Source organism: Salvelinus alpinus, chromosome 26 (genome assembly GCF_045679555.1).
Source record: "Salvelinus alpinus chromosome 26, SLU_Salpinus.1, whole genome shotgun sequence".
NCBI classification, from domain to species: domain Eukaryota; kingdom Metazoa; phylum Chordata; class Actinopteri; order Salmoniformes; family Salmonidae; genus Salvelinus; species Salvelinus alpinus.
Window position 1 is genome coordinate 13,043,169 of NC_092111.1, and position 16,151 is coordinate 13,059,319.

General features: G+C 41.5%; 1 protein-coding gene across 1 annotated transcript in view; it reads right to left on the reverse strand.

Moving 5' to 3' along the window:
* The window catches only part of LOC139554768 (small conductance calcium-activated potassium channel protein 2-like), a 31,372-nt gene extending 18,839 nt beyond the window's left edge, over positions 1–12,533 (reverse strand). The window contains exons 1-3 of the mRNA XM_071367894.1: positions 11,673–12,533; positions 11,049–11,144; positions 10,465–10,746 (exon numbers count right to left, since the gene is read on the reverse strand). Of these exons, the coding sequence (XP_071223995.1) occupies positions 10,465–10,746; positions 11,049–11,144; positions 11,673–12,533 (1,239 nt within the window). The remainder of the gene's footprint in view (positions 1–10,464; positions 10,747–11,048; positions 11,145–11,672) is intronic.
* Between the last annotated feature and the right edge of the window lie 3,618 nt (positions 12,534–16,151).

Here is a 16,151-nt window from a genome sequence, read left to right on the forward strand (position 1 = left end):
CTATTTTCTACATTGTAGAACAACAGTGATGACATCAAAACTATAAAATAGCACATGGAATTATGTAGTAACCAAAAAAGTGTTAAACAAATCAAAATATATTATATATTTTAGATTCTTCAAAGTAGCCACCCTTTGCCTTGATGACATCTTCGCATACTCTTGGCATTCTCTCAACCAGCTTCAACTGGAATGCTTTTCAAACAGTTTTGAAGGAGTATCCACATATGCTGAGCACTTTTCCTTCACTCTGCGATCCAACTCATCCCAAACCATCTCAACTGGGTTGAGGTTGGGTGATTGTGGAGGCCAGCTCATCTGATGCAGCACTCCATCACTCTTGTTCTTGGTCAAATCTCTTACACAGCCTGGAGGTGTGTTGGGTCATTGTCCTGTTGAAAAACAGATGATAGTCCCACTAAGCACAAACTAGATGGGATGGCGTATAGCAGCAGAATGATTGGGTAGCCATGCTGGTTAAGTGTGCCTTGAATTCTAAATAAATCACAGACAGTGTCACTAGCAAAGCAGCCCCACACCATCACACCACCTCCTCCATGTTTCACGGTGGGAACCACATATGCGGAGATCATCCGTTCCCCTACTCTGCGTCTCACAAAGACATGGCGGTTGGAACCAAAAATCTCAAATTTGGACTCATTAGACCAAAGGACAGATTTCCAGCAAGTGTCTTCTTCTTATTGGTGTCCTTTTAGTAGTGGTTTCTTTGCAGCAATTCGACCATGAAGGCCTGATTCACAGTCTCCTCTGAACAGTTGATGTTGATATGTGTCTGTTACTTGAACTCTGTGAAGCATTTGTTTGGGCTGCAATCTGAGGTGCAGTTAACTCTAACGAACTTATCCTCTCCAGCAGAGGTAACTCTGGGTCTTCCTTTCTTGTGGCGGTCCTCATGAGAGTCAGTTTTATCATAGCGCTTGATGTTTTTTTGCGACTGCACTTGAAGAAACTTTCAAAGTTCTTGAAATTTTCCACATTGACTGACCTTCATGTCTTAAAGTAATGATGGACTGTTGTTTCTCTTTGCTTATTTGAGCTGTTCTTTTACCATATAGGGCTATCTTCTGTATACCACCCCTACCATGTCACAACATAACTGATTGGCTCAAACGCAATAAAAATAAAATAGATTCCACAAATTTACTTTTAACAAGGCACACCTGTTAATTGAAATGCATTCCAGGTGATTAACTCATGAAGCTGGTTGAGAGAATGCCAAGAGTGTGCAAAGCTCTCAAGGCAAAGGGTGTCTACTTTGAAGAATCTAAAATATATTTTGATTTATTTAACACTTTTTTTGGTTACTACATGATTCCATATGTGTTATTTTATAGTGTTGATGTCTTCACTATTATTCTGGCAATGTAGAAAATAGTGTAGGTGTAGGTGCGTCCAAACGTTTGACTGGCACTGTATTTTGTGAAGGAAAATTGTATGTTTGTGCTTTTCTAATAACCAATTCAACTGGGTTCATGCAAGTGACTGATTTGATCGTGACTGGGAGGAATCCTCACTATCAGTATCTGCAATTTTGCATAACGCCCAGAACACTGTTTTGAGAACGGAAAGGGGTGTCTTAGTTTTAAGTTCTCAAATTGGAGAGAAGAGGCCTCGTGAGGTATTGGTCAGTCACATGCATGAACCAAACGTTAATGATGAGTTAATTATGAATAATGAATAAGCTACATCATGTAAATACAACTTGTCTGTGTAAGCAGTATATAAGAGAACTAGCGGGACTGCCCCGGCGGAGCTCCTGACCGACATGTGTACTATGGTGCATTGAGTTGGTTAGAACCTCTCCAGCTAGCTGATAATACATATTTATTCATTTAATATTGACTTCAGGTGTCCCTGGTGGTAATTTCAACGACAATTCCATGTCACGAATAGGATTATTGATTCTGCCTGCGGAGCTTTCCAGTGGGAGTATGCGAGGAAACCCGGTGGCGCATTTTATGAAGCGTGAGTAAAATTCCCGTCCGACCAAAAGTCGACAAGGACCCGCCCAGACCAGACCCTTACTGTGAGCTGCACAGCTGCGAACAATTGAAGGACACGGCGACTGAATTTCAGTATGTCAATTTAAATGAATTTGTATAAAAATAATACGAAAAAATGTATAAAACCAATAAAACTCAACATAAAAATGGAGGAGGATACCACTAGTCTTGAGTCAAGTAATAGCACAAGGTGAATGTGGATGTGAGAGTTGTGTGAGTGTGGAAAGAATATAATAAGCTGGATAATAAGAGGATTGAAATTGGGATAATAAGAGGATTTAAATTTGGATTGTTAAAAGAGGATCTAAATTTAGATAATAGGAGATTATTACTATTAAGTACTGAGTGAAAGAGCTGTCAGGAGACTAGGTCCGGTGTGAAAGAAGTGCGTGTCTGTATGAATACCCCAACCAGTTCTGTGAGCTGAGTTTTTCGATCTAAAACGCTATATAGGGTTCTGTCCACCACCGCCCATCATAGTCTGGGACTACTAGTAATAGCACAAGGTGTTATTGAGCACAGGGTGTTTCATATGTATAGGAAGTAGCGGCAAGAGAACCGTTGAAGGTATATATGCATAGGATGTAACGATAGAAAAGTCTGCATGGTCTGAGAACCACTGATAATAGCTCGAGGTGTTAATGTAGGCATTTAGGAATCGTTGAAGATGCACATGGAGTGGATGTCAATACCTAAGCCACACTGACTATTATCTGTAGGCATTTATGTTGATTTATAACGTTATATAAGGATTCTGTATGTGGAGATATGAAAGGAGAAGATAACTATTCCCGAATATGCTGTTAAATAGAACACTAGTGTACATATTAAAACCCCTGTATAAATAGAAGACTAGTGTTAGGGAGGTATAATGGGTTACTAGTAACATACACTACTGGTCAAACATTTTTGAACACCTACTCATTCAAGGGTTTTTCTTTATTTTTATTATTTTCTACATTGTAGAATAATAGTGAAGACATCAAAACTATGAAATAACACATATGAAATCATGTAGTAACCAAAAAAGTGTTAAACAAATCAAAATATATTTTATATTTGATATTCTTCAAATAGCCACCCTTTGCCTTGATGACAGCTTTGCACACTCTTGGCATTCTCTCAACCAGCTTCATGAAGTATTCAACTGGAATGCACTGGTATGCATGTGTCTGTGCCTATGATTGTGTTTCTTCACAGTCCCTGCTGTTCCTTATTTTTATCTGTTTTTAAATCTGATTCTACTGCTTGCATCAGTTACCTGATGTGGAATAGAGTTCCATGTAGTCATGGCTCTATGTAGTACTGTGTGTCTCATATAGTCTGTTCTGGACTTGGGGATTCTGGTGGCATGTCTTGTAGGGTATGCATGGGTGTCTGAGCTGTGTGCTAGACCGCTGCACCACTACTACATCTCAGTGCTTGAGGCGTCACTACAGACACCCTGGTTTGAATCCAGGCTGTAACACAATCGGCCATGATTGGGAGTCCCATAGGGCGGTGCAAAATTGTCTCAGCATCGTCCGGGTTTGGCCGGTGTAGGCCATCATTGTAAATAAGAATTTGTTCTTAACTGAGTTGCCTAGTAAAATAAAGGTTACATTTAATTACATAAAAAAAAACAAAAAAAAAAACAGACAGCTCGGTGCTTTCAACATGTCAATCCCTCTAATAAATACAAGTAGTGATGAAGTCAATCTCTTCTCCACTTTGAGCCAGGAGAGATTGACATGCATATTATATTATTAATGTTTGCTCTCTGTGTACATTCAAGGGCCAGCCATGCTGCCCTATTCTGAGCCAATTGCAATTTTCCTAAGTCCCTCTTTGTGGCACCTGACCACACCTGACAAAACTAGAGCCTGTAGAACCTGCCTTGTTTATAGTGCTGTTAAGAAGATAGAGAAGCGCTTTATTATGGACAGACTTCTCCCCATCTTAGCTACTACTGTATGTTTTGACCATGACCGTTTACAATCCAGGCTTACTCCAAGCAGTTTAGTCACCTCAACTTGCTCAGTTTCCACATGATTTATTACAAGATTTACTTGAGGTTTAGGATTTAGTAAAGGATTTGTCCCAAATACAATGCTTTTAGTTTTTTTTAAAATATTTAGGACTAACTCATTCCTTGCCACCCATTATGAAACTAACTGCAGCTCAATGTTAAGTGTTGCAGTCATTTCAGTCGCTATAGTATAGTGTTGAGTCATCCGCCAGTGGCATGTCGTTAGTAAAGATTTTAAAAAGCAAGGGGCCCAGACAGCTGCCCTGGGGAATTCCTGATTCTTTCTGGATTATGTTGGATAGGCTTCCATTAAAGAACACCCTCTGTGTTCTGTTACAGGTGACTCTCTATCCACAATATAGCAGGGGGTGTAAAGCCATAACACATACGTTTTTCCAGCAACAGACTATGATCGCTCATGTCAAAAGCCTCACTGAAGTCTAACAAAACAGCCCCCACAATCTTTTTTTATCATACATTTCTCTCAGCCAATCCTCAGCCATTTGTATAAGTGCTGTGCTTGTTGAATGTCCTTCCCTATAAGCGTGCTGAAAGTCTGTTGTCAATTTGTTTACTGTAAAATAGCATTGTATTTGGTCAACACAAATTTTTCCAAAACTTTACTCTGGGTTGGTAATAGGCTGATTGGTCGGCTATTTGAGCCAGTAAAGGGGGCTTTACTATTCTTAGGTAGCTGAATGACTTTTGCATCCCTCCAGGCCTGAGGGCACACACTTTCTATTAGGCTTAAAGTGAAGATATGGCAATATCATCCACTATTATCCTCAGTAATTTTCTATCCAAGTTGTCATTGGCTTGTCATTCTTGATAGACAACAATAATTTTTTACCAAAATGTAATTGAAGGTGCTCCAAAGCTTTTTACTATAATTCTTTATGTAATTTATCTTTGTTTCATAGTGTAGTTTATTCTTCTTTTTATTCAGTTTAGTCACATGATTTCTCATTTGCAGTACGTTTGACAATCGGTTGTGCAGCCAGACTTATTTGCCATTCCTATTGCCTTATCACTCTCAACCATACAATTGTTCAAATCCTCATCAAGCCACGGGGATTTAACAGTTTTTACAGTCATTTTCTTAATGGGTGCATGCTTATTAGTAACTGGGATAAGCAATGTGTCATGTGCAGCGTCTGTTTGCTCCTCATTACTCACCACGGACCAACAAATATTCTTTACATCAGCAACATAGGAATCACTACAAAACGTATTGTATGACCTCTTATACAGGCCCAGCCTTTGGAACTTTGATTTTCCTAGATATGGCTACTATATTGTGATCACTACAGCCGATCTGGATACTGGATACTGCAGTATTAGTAAAGACGTGATCAATACATGTTGATGGTTTCATTCCTATGCTGTTTGTAACTACCCTGGTAGGTTGACTGATAACCTGAACCAGGTTGCAGGCACTGGTTACAGTTTTAAGCTTTTTCTTGAGTGGGCAGCTTGATGAAAGCCAGTCAATATTTAAATCACCCAGAAAATATACTAGTGTATCAAGCATTTCACACATGTTATCCAGATACTGACTGTTAACACTTGGTGGTCTATAGCAGCTTCCCACAAGAATGGGCTTTATGTGAGGCAGATGAACCTGTAGCCATATTACTTCTACAGTATTTCACATTAGATCTTCTCTAATCTTTACAGGAATGTGGTTATGAATATAAACAGCAACACCTCCACCACTGGCATTTATGTATTTTCTGTAAATATTATAACCATGTATTGCTACCACTGTATCATCAAAGGTATTGTCTAAGTGAGTTTCAGAGATAGTCATATGAATGTCATCTGTTACTACCAAGTTATTAATTTCATGAACTTTGTTTCTTGAGCTACATATAAGTTAACGTGGGCTATTTTGAGCACTTTTCTGGGATGCTTGCTTGTTTTCATTACTTTATTAGGTAGCTTAGCAGAAGTAGATATTCTCATGTTATTTATGTTAGTGCAGGGTGAGCTGCACACAGTGGATTCCTACTAGGGCACACCGGCTCAGTGCTAACAGAATAAATCTGGTTCATAGGCACATGATTGCTGCATACAATAGCTGTATGATCAGCAGAGGCATTCAGGGCAGTTAGGGGGACATAAATTAGGTTAATTACATTGTGTCTATCAATGCCCCTGGTGTAATGTACATTTGCTAAAGCATTATGATGACTCAGCGACACAATGGTAGCGATTAACTGAACTGGGCTTGGGCCATTGATAAGTCATTGTCTCAATGCAGCCTTATAATGCTGTGAAAGGATCCAGAAATACAAAACACGTTTTATGAGGAGAATGGGATCCACCCAAATCAAGGAGCACAGCATCCCATTCTCCTTATAAAACATGTTTTGTTTCCAAAAGGTATCAAAATTGTCAACAGAAGTTAAGCTAATTCAGCTGCAATAATCACGTACCCAGTTGTGAAGAGAAAGAATCATGCTAAAGCATTCAATGACATGATTCAGAGAGGGCACAGGGTCAGATAAGATGGGTCTTCTATTAGTGTCTAGCAGAGAGTCAATCAGCTCTTTGAAATCCAGTTTCAACTGTTCAGCGCTGCCCTTTATAATGTCATTAAAACCCACATGTACTGCAATAGAATCGATGTCCATGTCCTGGTGTAGTACATTCGGGTACAGCTTAGTAATGTCATTTACTCGAGCTCAGGGATAGGACATTGTTTTTGCACTGAGAACAGTCACATTTCTTACCATGGAGCTTCCCAAAATCACGGCTGGCAAGAAGGACGGGGAAATCTGCCCTCTCCCACGCTTCACAGGATGGTGTAGGCTTCCGGCAGATCGAGAAGCCCTGCTCGATCCAGAGCAGGGATGGAAGGTTGCCAACATCAACTTCAAAATCATAGGGGAAGGAGTAGGAGAAGGCACAGCGGCCATAGACACATGTACCCCCAACAACGAAGGTGCAGGAAGATCAGGTTCCAGGGCGGCGAAACTATTCGTTGTTTGCATCCGTTCCGGGCCTCTCGTTTGGAGTGTAGACTGCTTTGCGGGAGGCTGTTGTCTTTGGCTTCCACGGCTCGTGACATGCGACTATCCTTGATTGCGATGCTCTTCTTGCTGTGCTCCTTCGACTCTGCTATCAGATGGGGGAGGAGAGGCAGGAGATGGCTGCCCTGGCGAATGATCTCTGGGCAACACCGGCCAGTCGGATAACGACAAACGACAAGCCAGAGAAGCATCCAACATGCGCGAGCGGTGTCCAGCCACCGGGATAGAAAAGATAAACATTCCACTCTGCTTTTTCCCCAGTTTCTTACATAGGCTGGCAACCTGCGTGATCAAAGAAGCCACCTCAAGCCTATAATCCTTGGCAAGCAAACAATTGCCGCATTGGAACTCTGAGTGATCCAGTTTGTCCCGAAACAAAGCATAGTAGATACAGTTCCTACAGCGCTGGAACCATTAATTTACTTCTCCAGACAGAGGGCTCCACTGGAAAACTCATCTGGGACTAACTTCGTTAGCTTGATGGCTAATGTTAGCATCTTAGCTAGGTTAGTGTCTCTTTCAAGTAGATTTTAACCTGTCAGTTAAGCGGGATTCTGGGACAAGAAATAGCGATCCTAGCTGTTAAACGCAGAATCCATGCAAAAACAAGTTTGGTATTTATGTTTAACTTCATACGGCTGAAATCCCGTTAACGGGATCGATATGACAACAGCCAGTGAAAGTCCAGGGCGCCAAATTCAAACAACAGAAATCTCATAATTAAAATTCCTCAAACATACAAGTATTATACACTATTTTAAAGATAAACTTCTTGTTAATCTCACCACAGTGTCCGATTTCAAAAAGGCTTTATGACAAAACCATACCATGCGATTATGTTAGGTCAGCACCTAGTCACAGAAAAACACAGCCATTTTTCCAGCCAAAGAGAGGAGTCACAAAAAGCAGAAAGAGATCAAATGAATCACTAACCTTTGATGATCTTCATCAGATGATACTCATAGGACTTCATGTTACACAATACATGTATGTTCTGTTCGATAAAGTTCATAGACTGCCAAGATGGCCAGCATCCCGGAGTCACCTCTTCACTGTTGACGTTGAGACGGGTGTTTTGCAGGTACTATTTAATGAACCGGCCAGTAGAGGACTTGTGAGCGTCTGTTTCTCAAATTGGACACTCTAATGTACTTGTCCTCTTGCTCAGTTGTGCACCGGGGCCTCCCACTCTTTCTATTCTGGTTAGAGCCAGTTTGCGCTGTTCTGTGAAGGGAGTAGTACACAGCGTTGTACGAGATCTTCAGTTTTTTGGCAATTTCTCGCATGGAATAGCCTTCATTTCTCAGAACAAGAATAGACTGACGAGTTTCAGTAGAAAGTTATTTGTTTCTGGCCATTTTGAGCCTGTAATCAAACCCACAAATGCTGATGCTCCAGATACTCAACTAGTCTAAAGAAGGCCAGTTTTATTGCTTCTTTAATAATCAGAACAACAGTTTTCAGCTGTGCTATCATAATTGCAAAAGGGTTTTCTAATGATCAATTAGCATTTTAAAATGATAAACTTGGATTAGATAACACAACGTGCCATTGGAACACAGGAGTGATGGTTGCTGATAATGGGCCTATGTAGATATTCCATTAAAAATCTGCTGTTTCCAGCTACAATAGTCACTTACAACATTAACAATGTCTACACTGTATTTCTGATTCATTTGATGGTTTTTCTTTCAAAAACAAGGGCATTTCTAAGTGACGCCAAACTTTTGAACGGTAGTGTTGTCACACCCTGATCAGTTTCACCTGTCCTCGTTATTGTCTCCACCCCCTCCAGATGTCGCTTGTTTTCCCCAGTGTATTTATCCCTGTGTTTCCTGTCTCTCTGTGCCAGTTCGTCTTGTATGTTTCCAAGTCAATCAGCGGTTTTCCCGTTCTCCTGCTTTTTGCATTCTCCTTTTTCTAGTTCTCCCGGTTTTGACCCTTGCCTGTTTCTGGACTTTGTACCCACCTGCCTGACCATTCTGCCTGCCTTGACCACGAGTCTGTCTGACACTCTGTACCTCCTGGACTCTGATTTGGTTTGGACCTTTTTGCCTGTCCATGACCATTCTCTTGCCTGCCCCTTTGGATTAATACATATTGTAAGATGCCAACCATCTGCCTCCTGTGTCTGTATTTGGGTCTCGCCTTGTGCCTTGATAAGTGTATATTCCAATTATCTGATGGTCCGACCGCATTCTATCCCCTATCAACACTTTTTTCACTTTTGGTGCCAATGAGAATGGCATAAGAAAGAAGTCAAGATGACTAGCTTGATTGAGCCTCCTCCAGGTATATCTCACTAGGTCAGGATATTTAAGCCTCCATATATCGAGTAGTTCCAATATGAAGGTTAATGAGCCATATCTGTTTATGGTCCAATAACATATTTAAAATCATCCATCTACCTTGCAGATCTGTTTGGACAATTTGCACATTCGGATCAAAATTACTGTTAATTAATGTCATCCCCCCTTTTGAGTTTCTTTGCCCATGAGAGAAGTATATTTTGCCCCCCCCCAAGTCCATTTTCCACTCACCTTCATCTAAAATTGTTGAATGAGTTTCCTGTAAACAATATATATTATATTCCTTCTCTTTGAGCCAGGTAAATATTGTTCTTCTTTTCTTATCTGCTAAGACATTACAATTATAACTGGCTATATTTATTTCACCATTTACCATAATGAGATACAAGTTTCAAATCCATTCATCATATGTTTGTAAATTTACCATTAAAAAGTGCCATAGTGATTGAGTGTCCATATAGCTGAAGCATTATATTTACTTTGCTACTGAGTAACCCTCCAATTGTTCTTCACTACTCCACCCGCCAAAGCCCCTCCCAAATTGGGTTGTCCCACTGGGTCATCCCAGTGACCGGCAGACCACCCCCGTCCCCCTGGATCCCTAGGTCCCCCGAAAGGCCAGGACCCATCCTTTGAAAAGAGCACACAGTGCCACCCACAGAGTAGAAGCAGATCAACCGTTAAAAGTATTTCCAATGCTCTCACCTCAATTTGCAACCCCTTTCCCCCACACTCAACCATAAGCTCAAATGCTCAACGGTTGTTACATCCTAGAGCCCAACTCAAGAAAGGACTACTTATTTTTTTGTCAGCATGCTCGGCTAGCCAATGCTAAAGCAGCACAGTGAAATTCCATTAATATGCAACACCTAGCGTTGGTGTGAGTATCTGCTGGAAGTGTTGTGGAATCCAATGGGCTGCTTTAGCATCGTTTCGACATGATGGAGAAGGTACTTACTACTGAATTTCAAGTCAAAACCATTCTGTTTATTGTACAACCTGAGTATGTACAGGTCCATTAAAGCAAGTAACTAAGATTTGAGGGAGAGGTTGCATAACTTGCATGGTGACAAATGTTGACCTCTGACCTTGTTGAGGGCGCCAATGCTGCGCGAGGCGGTGTCTGTGTAGAGTCGGCTGTGCAGCATCAAGGCACGACCCAGGAGGTAGAGTCGCAGGAACATGGGTAGAGCCAGCACGATCTCCAGCTCCGTCTCTGACAGCGTGGGGGACATGGCTTGCCATGACAATGGGAGACCCACTGGGAACGGGTGCACCGCCGCAACAAACAGCTCAAGGGCGATCAGGCTCACACGCTCCGTTGTCATGGCAATTTGCCAGTCTTCTGATCCGTTATCGTGGATGTAGAGCTAACAGTGATGGGAGTATGGGTACACAGCCATGTCAGAGTTAGAGCATATACGAAGTACAGTTCAATGAGAGTGTAGTCAAAGTGTAATAAATTATATAATGAGAAGTACCAGACAAGGTTGCCCTCTGTCACCATCTACTTTCCCCATTAGCAATATAATCTCTACTATAGTCTGGTATATAACAAAATGTATTGTAGAGTAGAATGACTTCAAAGAATCTAAGCTGAGGGATCACATAAACTAGTTTAAGATAGTGAGAGTATGGGCAGTGTAGTAAGTAGTCAGAGAGGTGAAATTACCTGCACCTCACAGATGTGGTAGGCAATGACCAGACACAGCAGGATGAGAGAGGACAGGCTGATAACAGACTTCATAGCCATAGAGTATATAGAGATCTGTAGGGGAAACATGTAGTGGACACACTTATCTTAACGTACAGTAAGCTTCATTGTGGCAAATATACCTTCTTTTAACATACAGTTGGGATTCAATTCAAGGCACATTATAGCACGCTTGACATTTAAAGGTAATTTCCGATTTATACGATCTCCGCGAACACAGGAACATTTCCTTTAAAAGGCGCATTGTCCACAGCGCTCTACAATGTGCCTCTATTTGATTCCTGGCCACAGTAACCTTAAGTCAGCAACAAATACTGAAGGCCTTCAAATAATGTTCTGTAAGTTTGAACTCACTAATCACCCAGGTGTCCCCAGCAGACCTGGGTTTCAAATACTTGAAAAAGCATTTCAAATACTTGATCTGTGCCTGGTTGAACTTGCATGGCTTAATAAAGCTATAGAAAAGTCCCAAAACTGCAAACCCTGCCAATTTGGCACTCCAGGCAGACTCAGGCAACACTCAAAGTATATATTTGAAAAAATGTCAAGCATTTGAACCCATGTCTAGTCCCCAGTGCTGACCTTACTGTAGACGCTCCAGGAGAGCTCTATCTCGGTGATCATGACCACCACTCCAAACATCCCCACAGCGAGTGCACAGTCATTCAGCCTCTGCCTCCTCTCAAACAGCGCCCTTCGGCGGACCAGCCTACGACCGATGCTCTGGGTCTTCTTGTGAGGGCAGTCATGGACACCATCCTTGTGATGCGCACCACTGGTCTCCTCACCTCCACCAGAGGCGCCCTTGGCCTCAGACTTCGGGTGATTCTTGTCAGAGCTGGGTGTTTGGTTGGGGGAATGTGGCTGGTAGTCATCTTTGGTTGTAATGATGATCTCAGGTAGACTCTGGCGGTCCTGCATCTTCATTGATGGGGCCTCTAGCCTTCGACCTCCTTCACTGGGTGGCCCACTTTCTGTCTCCCTTAAGTCCATTTGAGACATGCAGAGTCCTTTGTAGGGTGACTGAGTGGATGTCATGTCCTGCTGGTGCCTCTGTGGGCTTGCCTTTTTGGTTTTACTCCCCCAAATCTGATCCTTGTGCCCTGCATTCTGTTCATTCCCTGCTGGCTTCTTGCCTCTCTTTTCCTTGTGGACCTCCTTCCCCCTAACCTTTTCCTCATTGTCTCCCCTTCGGGGTGAGGAGCGGGGTGAGGGTGACACATATTGGCAGCCGTTGTAATATGAGAGGGTGGGTGATGACTGGGTTCCATCGAGCCACACTGAGTGATCTCCCCCTTTTTGACATGAGTAGTTTCTTCCGCACTGGTTGCCAAAAGCAGGAGGGGGAGGGACCACTTTTGATGGAAGGAGGGGATGTTGCTCCTCCTCCTCCTCCTCATCCCCATGCTGCATTGTCAAGTTCATAGAGGGAGAGGGCTCCATCTAGAGATTGTTACAGGTGTTGAGTTATTATTTTTGAACGATTTTATGGGGTTTGGAAAGAGACAACTGTGAGAGAGTGCGGCCAGTTTATGGAGTGAAAACAATGAAAATGTATGAGGGAAGCATATAAAAACACAAACTCTATTGTAAAAGAGGGGACGTTGATATGCCTGTGGAATGTTGATAGTTCACAGTAAACATGAACACAAACCCACTGGGCAAAAACTGGTTGAATCAATGTTGTTTCGATGTAATTTCAACCCCCAAAAACTATGCGATGACATTGAATCAATGTGGAAAACTGATTGGATTTGCAAAAAGTCGTCAAAGGCATTTAGTATTTTTTTCACCCAACTTTTAACCTAAATACAATGACATAAACGTTGAACTGATGTCTGTGCCCAGTGGGAATGTTCCTCTGTGATAATGGTTGACATTATATAGAATAATATGATAAGACAATGGAAACCTGTTGGAAAAAAACAACGACATTCTGTCAGAAACATTGATCTAGAAACATTGTAGAATTATTGTACAAAACTCTCATTTAAGTTATTGCAGCACCTGGTAATCTTACAGTCATAAATATTCTTGCCAAATTTGCCAAATTACCGTTAAAACCTAATTGATTCTGCTCAGTCTTACCTCTCCACGTATTTCAGTTACTTCCAATTAAGTTTTCAATTCCACTGTTGTTGGTTAAGAACTCTTAAATGCCCCTGTTCCTTTTAACTTCCTCAGATTGTCGTTTAGTCCATCTCCTTAAAGTCAACACAAATTAAATGAAGCATCAGTTAGATAGATCATGGTTATTACCTTAGGATAATTAGGTGACAAAAATACTTGTATTCAGAACAAAATATATTCAGTCTCTCAGAAATAACTTTATAACAATCCAGCTCCCTTCCAGCAGACATAAGTAAGGGTTATGAACTATAATCCACATAGCAGCATATAAACCATATGTCCATGGATATCAATTGTATTATGACTCGTTTATTAAATTATTTTCCAGTATTAAGTTGTCCATCATGACGTCTTTGTTTAAGCTGGGTTTATTACTGTAAGATCCACAGTTTCAGTTGTCCCTGGTTACATGGCAAAGTTTCATCTGACATCATTTTTCATCAAGTTGGACAGCTCTTTTGCCTCTCTCTCCTTTTGCATGTGTGTGTGTGTGTGTGTTGAAGAATAGTTGACATTTTGTTTTATTGTTTTGAGGGATAGGCATTACTATTTTATTGGGTTTTATTTTTATCCAAGGGAGCTCTCCAAGCTGGCAATTTGGATCTTTTCCCATTTAATCTAAGAGAGTGAGTGATGGTCCTGCATATCAATGCAGGGGAGGAGATTATAGAAATATGGCAGATTAATCAAGTTGGTTTGAGAGTCAGATATCTGATACTTAGTGGCTTATGAAATATTAAATATGTCACCCTTTAGCCTGACAATGTGGAGAGGGAAATGGTTTTGGAATTAAAGTCATAACAATGACATTCACCAACATTTATCTCTATCTTTTAATATTTGACAGATGGGGCTCCAGTTAACAGAGGAAGTCAAGGAGGAGGGGTAGAGCGAGGAGGATAAAGACAGGTATTGTGTAATCAAAATACAACACATACTCAGAGAGAGAGAGAGAGATGCACACAGAGGTCTAATCATCTAGCCCGTATTACAGTTACACAGCTGGGTGTAAAATAGATGAATTAGGGCAAGTACTCTGTTCAAGGGTACACTGCCAGGGTATGCAATCTGGGACTGGGAGCTGAACCCCAAAACACTACAGTTCACTTCCCATCGCTCCATGCTATGCTGTGACTAAAGAACAGGAATCCAACAGCCACACCAAAGCAAAAGACTCAACCTCACTTATTATAGCCATCCTTAGTGAAGAAGATAGGAAACATGTCACGCCCTGACCTTAGAGAGACTTTTTATGTCTCTATTTGGTTAGGTCAGGGTGTGATTTGGGTGGGCATTCTAGTTTTTCTATTTCTTTGTTGGCTGGGTATGGTTCCCAATCAGAGGCAGCTGTCTATTGTTGTCTCTGATTGGGGATCATACTTAGGCAGCCTTTTTTCCACCTTTAGTTGTGGGATCATGTTTGTGTGTAGTTGCTTTCTGCACTGCATGTAGCTGTACGTTCGTTTTGTATTTTGTTGTTTTTTCGGTGTCAAAGAAAGATCTACGCCTACCACGCTGCACCTTGGTCCAATCCATCTCTAAACGAACGTGACAAAACATTAGAACAGGAACCTCTCAAATGTAGATAGTAGCCTACCAGAAGAATGCAATGGGACAGGTGAAAGGCATTCATAAGAGATAATCCATCGGGAAAAGGCTACTTTGAAGTGAGAAGTCAAGGCCACAGATATATGATAATTTACTTGTTGCTGATAATACCCTATTAGGTGGGTGAGGTGTTAGCGTAGTATAACGCCCTAATCCAATCAAGAGAGTAATTAAAAACCCAAAGCACAGCACAATGACTAATGGTGTGGCGCTGGAAGTAGGGGTGCTGAGGGTACTGCAGCATCCCCTGAAAAATCTGAATAGAGAAAAAAGTTATTTCAGTAAATGTCTGACAAAAGCAGTGCACTGGGCCTTTACTAGTCCTGTATTAGTAGATCGATATGTTTTTCTTAGCCCCCCCCTATGCCCTATTCCCTATAGTGCACTACTTTTGACCAGAGCCTCCTCTCCTTTACCCTCACCTCATCACAGGTCGATCAGAAATAGTTATCTTGAATGTAGTTTTTGTACAAACCACCAGATGTCAGCCACACCCCAGTGGCTGCCATGCATATTTTTTATAGCTAAGGTGTTATGGTTTTGATTTTGGCACAATATAATAGTACGTAATAGGACAGACACCATATTTTAATCAGACTTTAGTTAATTTTGTACACATTCAAATGATGGAGGTATGTAGTTTCAACAGGATTCATCTAACATTATCTATTACAGGTAACTGACAAAATAAAGGAAATACTTAAGTAAATTCAGGATTTAAAGTACATTGAATGAAGGTGCTTCCACACAGGTGTGGTTCCCGAGTGAATTAAGCAATTTCAATTAAAACATCCCCATCATGCTTAGGGTCATGTATAAAAATGCGGGTCTCAAAGGAGCATAGGGGGTTTAAAGGGTGTGTGTGTGTGTGTGTGTGTCTCAGCCACCAGATCTCAACCCAATTGAACACTTATGGGAGATTCTGAAGGGGCGCCCTAGACCGCCCCACCGCCATCAACAAAACCCGTGGAAGAATGGAGTTGCATCCCTCCAATAGAGTTCTAGACACTTGTAGAATCTATGCCAAGGCGCATTGAAGCTGTTCTGGCGGCTCGTCGTGGCCCAACGGCCTATTAAGAAACTTTATGTTGGTGTTTCCTTTATTTTGGCAGTTACCTGTATATCCTTGTTGTTTCATGCTTGGTGCAGTTTTCTTTACTTCACCGATACCGATGCTTTCTCCCCCCATTCCACAGGCCATTCTTCATTGTGTGCACCCATGAGTCATGAGTGAATCTGTGCCTCTAGGGCACACGGGATGTCTGACAACCCCCCATGGGCCGTGGATAGCAAAGGGCAGCAGAAGTAATAGTGTAATCTATT